The sequence below is a fragment of the Benincasa hispida genome, chromosome 12 (assembly GCF_009727055.1).
Source record: "Benincasa hispida cultivar B227 chromosome 12, ASM972705v1, whole genome shotgun sequence".
Lineage (NCBI taxonomy): Eukaryota > Viridiplantae > Streptophyta > Magnoliopsida > Cucurbitales > Cucurbitaceae > Benincasa > Benincasa hispida.
In genome coordinates, this window is record NC_052360.1 from 15,304,278 (window position 1) to 15,311,600 (window position 7,323).

The 7,323-nt window shown below is 31.3% G+C and overlaps 1 protein-coding gene and 1 pseudogene across 1 annotated transcript; one reads left to right on the plus strand and one right to left on the minus strand.

Annotated features, from left to right (window-relative positions):
• Nucleotides 1-3,186: 3,186 nt before the first annotated feature.
• Nucleotides 3,187-5,515, minus strand: LOC120092434 (60S ribosomal protein L15-2). The gene is made up of 4 exons (XM_039050521.1): nt 5,382-5,515; nt 4,458-4,624; nt 3,822-4,019; nt 3,187-3,602 (listed from the first exon to the last, which is right to left on the minus strand). The coding sequence occupies exons 1-4, from the start codon at nt 5,383-5,385 to the stop codon at nt 3,357-3,359; spliced, it is 615 nt and encodes a 204-aa protein (XP_038906449.1). The 5' UTR covers nt 5,386-5,515; the 3' UTR covers nt 3,187-3,356.
• A 219-nt stretch (nt 5,516-5,734) lies between these two features.
• Nucleotides 5,735-6,091, plus strand: LOC120068353 (annotated as a pseudogene).
• The last annotated feature ends 1,232 nt before the right edge of the window (nt 6,092-7,323 follow it).

The window sequence follows — 7,323 nt, forward strand, 5'->3', positions numbered from 1 at the left end:
TGGCTATAGCTTGTGACAAGCTTGGAGAGGCAGGTTGTTGCATAGCCATTGTAATTTTGTGGTGTTTGCAGAGTTCTTCGAAATTCCATCAACAGCAATGGGAAATTAAAAAGATGTTTAATTCCTTCATAATTGTGATTTTTTTTCTTTTCTTTTCTTTTCTTTTTTTTTTTTTTTTTGTTTCCCTTATTGTCATGGGACGATCTCATGTCTAAGCAAATTCCTACAAATACAAGGTAATTTTTTTGTTTTTGTTCACATTTCGTTTTATGCTTGTAATATTTTTGTTGCTTTAATAAGATTTAGATTTACTAAGTCTCATTTGGTAATTATTTGAGTTTTTGTTATTGTTTTTTAAAATTAAGGTACTATTTTCATCTCCAAAAGTCTTTATTTGTTATCTACTTTTTACCAATAGTTTAAAATCAAGCCAAAATTTGAAAACTAAGAAAAATGGCTTTTAAAAAGTTGTTTTTGTTTTATAATTTGACTAAGAATTCAAGAAAGATGCAAATGAGACCTAAATATTCACAAAATATTTTATTTTTTAGGCCTATTTGATAACAATATGATTTTTTATTTTTAGTTTTTGAAAATAAAATTTATAAACATTCATCACACTCCTAAATTTCTTGCTTTATTATATACTTTTCAAAAATCAAGGTAAATTTTGAATACTTAAAAAATGATTTTTCAAAATTTGTTTTTCTTTTAGGATTTGACTAAGAATTAACTCTTTACTCAAAATGATTAAAATCATTCTAAAAAATTGAGATAAAATAAATTTAACTTTCAAAACGAAAAATAAAAAGTTTATTAAAAAAATTCTTAAAAAACCAACTTTTGTTGATTAGTTTATTGTAATAATTGTTGAAAACGTTCTTTAGGAATCCAGTTTTTGTTGGCTAGTTAGCTGTAGTCATGTTTTGAAACACATTTTCAAATACACTAGAATTCCTGAGTTTTTTTCGGTTTAAAAAGAAAGCGATTGGTTTACCCATTTGCTGTTTTTTCAAAGAAATAAGGCTTTGCCTAGATTTCGAAAAAGTTTATCTAGAAATTGAACATAACATCAAAAAAATTTCCTCTACTTAGTCGAATTGAATTTTCGTACTATTAACAATATTCACAACTTAATTAAATAAAAATAACTTAATTTGAAAATAAAACAGCTTATTAATATAAATAAATTTCATAAATTATTTGTAAAGTTAAAATCTCAACAATGATATCGACATCTAAGAAATCCAATTATTAAAAACTACTCTACTTTTCTTTTTTAGTTTTCAAGAAAACATTTTAAAAAATTAGGTAATATAACAAAAAAATTATAAAGAATATTATTTTGTATTTATAAACTTAATTTTGAAGATTAAAAAAATCAAGACCTAAAATCCATGTAATTAACCCCTTCGTTTCTTGTTTTTGCTTTTGATATTTAAGCTTATCCAAATTCCAAAAACAATTTTTTAACATTTACGATCCCATTTGTAGTAACCATTTTGTTTTTTAATTTTTGTTTTAAAAATTAAACCCGACGCTACTTCCACCCACAAATCTATTCCTTGATTATCTACTTTTCACTAATAATTAAAAAAATCAAATCAATATTTGAAAACAAAAAAAAAAAAAAAAAAAAATTAATTAATTGTTTTTAGAATTTGACTAAAAATTCAACCATCATACTAATTGAGAAAGATACAAACTATAAGTGTGATTGAAGTAAACTTAATTTTTCAAAAACAAAAACAAAAAACCAAATAGTTACACCAAACGAGACCTACATTTTTTAGTTTTCAATTTTTAACTTAGTTTTTTAAATCATTGGTAAAAAGTAAAAAACAAATAAAAAAATTTAGAAATAGAAATATTATCTATAAACTTAATTTTCAAAAATAAAATAATTAACTAACAGAACTTAAATTTCATTCGAATTTTGGCCTCGCTGAAGACGTCCCAAAAATTTCCTCAGAGCACCGGTAAGCGTACAGCCGTAAATTTACTACAATCACCAATTCATGATAACTTCCCCCATGAAAATTTTCAATTAGTTTAAAATATTACGAATCTTACTAAAAACGCATAAATAATAAAATAAAACGAATAGCAAAAATGATGATTAGATATTAAAAAGATACAGTGGCTGCAATAAACACAAGAGTTGTTACTTAGTTTAGAAAGATCCTGCCAATTCTCAATGTAAATTATAAAGTTCAAAACTTTGTAGATCAAAGTAACTTCCACTACATTCCCCAACAAACAGAATTGCTCATAATAAAAATAGCAAAACAGATGAAAAGAATACGAAAATCAACGATAACGACGCAGGGATAGAGTGTTGTTCCTCTTCCAGGTCGCTCTGCGGGAAGGCCTGGCCTTGTGGTGCAAGTGTCCTTTTCCTCGAAGTCCCCTGTACTTCTTGCCGGCGGATGTAAGTCCTCTGAGCTCCCTGTGCTTGTGGACTGGTTTGCAGATCCAGCTGATTCTTGGGTCATTGCGAACCGCATTATGGGCAACATCGACCAAAATCACCTCATAGTATTTGTAGGTAGAATCCTGTTTTGATTTCAAGAACGGTCAGAAAAGTTGANTCCACCCACAAATCTATTCCTTGATTATCTACTTTTCACTAATAATTAAAAAAATCAAATCAATATTTGAAAACAAAAAAAAAAAAAAAAAAAAATTAATTAATTGTTTTTAGAATTTGACTAAAAATTCAACCATCATACTAATTGAGAAAGATACAAACTATAAGTGTGATTGAAGTAAACTTAATTTTTCAAAAACAAAAACAAAAAACCAAATAGTTACACCAAACGAGACCTACATTTTTTAGTTTTCAATTTTTAACTTAGTTTTTTAAATCATTGGTAAAAAGTAAAAAACAAATAAAAAAATTTAGAAATAGAAATATTATCTATAAACTTAATTTTCAAAAATAAAATAATTAACTAACAGAACTTAAATTTCATTCGAATTTTGGCCTCGCTGAAGACGTCCCAAAAATTTCCTCAGAGCACCGGTAAGCGTACAGCCGTAAATTTACTACAATCACCAATTCATGATAACTTCCCCCATGAAAATTTTCAATTAGTTTAAAATATTACGAATCTTACTAAAAACGCATAAATAATAAAATAAAACGAATAGCAAAAATGATGATTAGATATTAAAAAGATACAGTGGCTGCAATAAACACAAGAGTTGTTACTTAGTTTAGAAAGATCCTGCCAATTCTCAATGTAAATTATAAAGTTCAAAACTTTGTAGATCAAAGTAACTTCCACTACATTCCCCAACAAACAGAATTGCTCATAATAAAAATAGCAAAACAGATGAAAAGAATACGAAAATCAACGATAACGACGCAGGGATAGAGTGTTGTTCCTCTTCCAGGTCGCTCTGCGGGAAGGCCTGGCCTTGTGGTGCAAGTGTCCTTTTCCTCGAAGTCCCCTGTACTTCTTGCCGGCGGATGTAAGTCCTCTGAGCTCCCTGTGCTTGTGGACTGGTTTGCAGATCCAGCTGATTCTTGGGTCATTGCGAACCGCATTATGGGCAACATCGACCAAAATCACCTCATAGTATTTGTAGGTAGAATCCTGTTTTGATTTCAAGAACGGTCAGAAAAGTTGATATGACAGAGTGGTATGCAAGGATTCAACAAGTTGAACACTAAGGGCGCAACCTCAATTTCAGAACGCAACATTGCTCCTAACCTCAAGTTATCTAATGAAATAAAACGATGTACAATTTCAGATCGCAACATTGCTCCTAGCCTCAAGTTATCTAATGAAATAAAACGATGTACAGTCAATCACCTCGTTGATCCAGTACGAGTTGAGAACCCTCAAACCACCCAACTTCCGCCCTGCTCGTTCTTCTGCAACTGATCGCTTGCTGCGCTGGAACTTCAATTGGGTAACACCCTGGTTGGTTGGCTTTCCATACACAATACCCTTGGGAACCGGCCTCTTCCTACCACCACGTCTCACACGGACCCTGTAAACCACATAACCCTGCAACAAAATTCTACACTCACTATTGAGGCTGATGCAAATGTGATATCAGAATAAAAACTCAACCAGAAAGTATGAGAGAAGACTCTCCACATCAGAGCTCATTTCTCCACAAGGTTGGTTAATCATGATTATGTGTTCTTGAAAAAGAATGTTAATAGGTTAAAACTTCAATGTGTAATGCTCAAACGGAATGCTAAAAACTGTAAACATCCAAACTTTACCACAATCTTCGCAGAAGCAAATTCCTAATTACAGAGTGTACAAAACCATTAAACCATCCAAGTTAGCCAGACAAGATACAATGTTACCTAGAACTTCCAAACAATAAACAAAAAACATATGAAACAAAAGATATGCTAATCAGATTGCCTAGAAAAAGCTGATGAAGGCTAGATGCAAACAACTTTATCAGGAAATGATAGAATGCTTTCTTACCTGCTTGGCCTTGTATCCAAGACGGCGAGCTTTATCCGGGCGGGTGGGATGAGTGACGCGGACAATGGATGGATGTTGGCGATATTCCCAGCATCTCACCCTCTGTAGAAACCGCATCACATCAGACTGCTTCTTCCTCCATAGTTCTGACACGTATTTGTACGCCCCTATTTTTATTCAAATTGAATATTAGAAATACAATGAGCCACGCAAAAACAGGACATTTAAAGAATAAACTTTCAAGATTATATCAATCATAAACATACAACAATCTAATCTAAGCTCCTCCATAAACAATCTAAACTGAATGATTATGCAAATGATAGAAAGTAACAAAAAGCAAAAATGTCAATCAAAAACCTTGAAAAAATCTCCATATTCAAGCAAAATGAGATAAAAACGAGAAAGTTTCAACGTGCTAAAGCATTCATTTTCACCAAGATAAAAAGAGTACAATTAGTTAAATACATAGAAATAGTTAGGGAATTTGTGTAACTTCTACAAATACTACATTGGAACTTTAAGCACTATAGGAACCAAATTAAAACAAGACTTGAAACACTGAAACTAAAAGGAGAGACAAACGAAAACAAAAATGCACAAAGGAGCTTACCTAAGAAACAGAAGATAAAAAATCTGAAAATACGAAACAATTATCCTTAACGAGTTTATGTGATTCCATCAATCAGAAAGACATATAACAATCATAAAAAATGGTAGAAACTTTTTCGATTTCATCAAACAGAAACATATAACAATATATACTACGCTCCCCTATGAACAATCTAAACTGAAAGATCATGCAAAAAGAAAAACAAACATTAAGAATGTCTATTCGAAAAATTGGGGGGCGGGTGGAATCCATACTCGCTGAAAATTTCAAACGAAACAAACAAGAAACGGAGATGAGCTCAGAAAACATACCCATTGGAAAAGCTTCGGCAGAGACGCAGCAATTAGGGTTTCGCCTTGAAACCCTACATTATATAGAAACAATTCATCTCATTTTCTCGTCTGGGCCGTTGGATTTCGGTTGGGCTACTGAGACGGGGTTCGGGTGTGGGTCGAAATCACTAAATGGGTCGCTTATAATTGGCTCTGTCACTTCTTTCATGAAAATGGTTAGAATTTCTTTGGAAAAAAATTATTTTTGGACCCTTTGTCTTTATTTTATTTTTTTCCACAAAATGTCATTGATAATTAATTATAGGTAGTAAATCAATTTATTGATCTTAATAATCAATAATAAGTTACAGAACTTAAATATTCGAATCTAAATGTTAGAATTTACACCTATTTGTATCTATTTAGTAATCAGTCAGTTAGTTTCTTTTATCTATTCGACGTTTCTTTTCTATTTACTTCCAATAATTTAACCTATCTAAAAAAATTATCAATCTATGAATGAGGTTTTGATTCTTCTAGTGATGCCAGAAGTCGTTTCAATATACGATTTTATCTTGTGTCCATTTTATTTATTATCCTTGATTCGTAAGTAACCTTTTTCCTTTCCTTGGGGAGTATCTCTCAATAAGAGAGATGTGTTTGGATCTTGGTCCATGATGACCTTTTTATTGATTTTGATGGTTGGATTTCTCTATGAATGGGGAAGAGGTGTTTCGGATCAGGAGTAATCACTAGAGAGTGGTCAAAAGGAGAGAGTTTTCAACTTAAAGCTTTTCTTATCCTTTAATAATTCGTAATATGATTTTAATTTTCGTTTAATTTATATAGTTTCATAACTATCATCTTTTACTACTATAATATCACCATTATTTTTTTCATCTAAAAACTCTTTCTTTTAATGGGTATTCATGAAGAACCGATAGAACATCCCAACAACCAACCATCAATCCCTCTCGAGGATGATGGATAAAACAGAGGGCAGAGAAAACTCTCTCCAATAAGAGAAAATTCTAAATGAAGATGCCAAAGCTACTAGACTGTGGACAACTTCGTTTTTCTCCATAGGAATTTTACAAAAGTGAGAAATATTTATAGAAGGAGCAAGAAAAAGAGCCTCATTGAATAAAGGGAAAAAAAAACTCTAATAAGTCATAAGCTCAACGATTCAAAAGCTTGATGACTTTGATTGAATCTAAATCCACCTCCATCAGGGATTCCGCCCATCCCAAGAAACCTGAATATGATTTAAGTCATCAACCATGGCTTTAGCTTATAAAACCTTGACCGACCAATTGGTAGACATAGGGATGCATCCACCCCCAATAGGACGACCATTCCAATCACAATCCAATCGGTTCCACCACTTTGAGCGCTCTCTAACCATGTAACATCGACATTCATTTTCCATCAACCCTCTCTCATTTAAAATGATATGTACCAAGAAATTCTATTATGATTGTGATAATTAGGAGTATGTTCTACTGTGTGACAACTAGAAATTCTTCCCTTTAAGCGAGTTTTTGGACATGTTTAGCCATGTGCTTTCAACCAATTGAAATTGCTTTTTAAAATTTATTAATAATTAAAAGTAGTTTTTAAATTTCGTGATAACCATTGCTTAGTTTTTAAATTATTTATTTATTTATTTTGATTTAGATTATTGATTGATGTTGTTATTCTCAAACTTTTAATTTAACAAAAATGGCACTATTTTTTTTTTTTTAATTTCATGAGAATATTGTCTGATATTTTTAAAATACAATCTTTTTTAGTTAGATGGTTTGATTAACCACTTAATTTCTACTTTAGTTTAAACTTTTGTTCCAGTTGCAACGAGGCGTGCTGATACTAAAACTGATCCTAATAGGGGTGGCTTCCTTCTTCAATGAAAGAGGCTCTAAGACTTTGTCCACGACAAGGCTAATAGCTTGAGGATCAGGAAGAGTATTATTAAAACGAA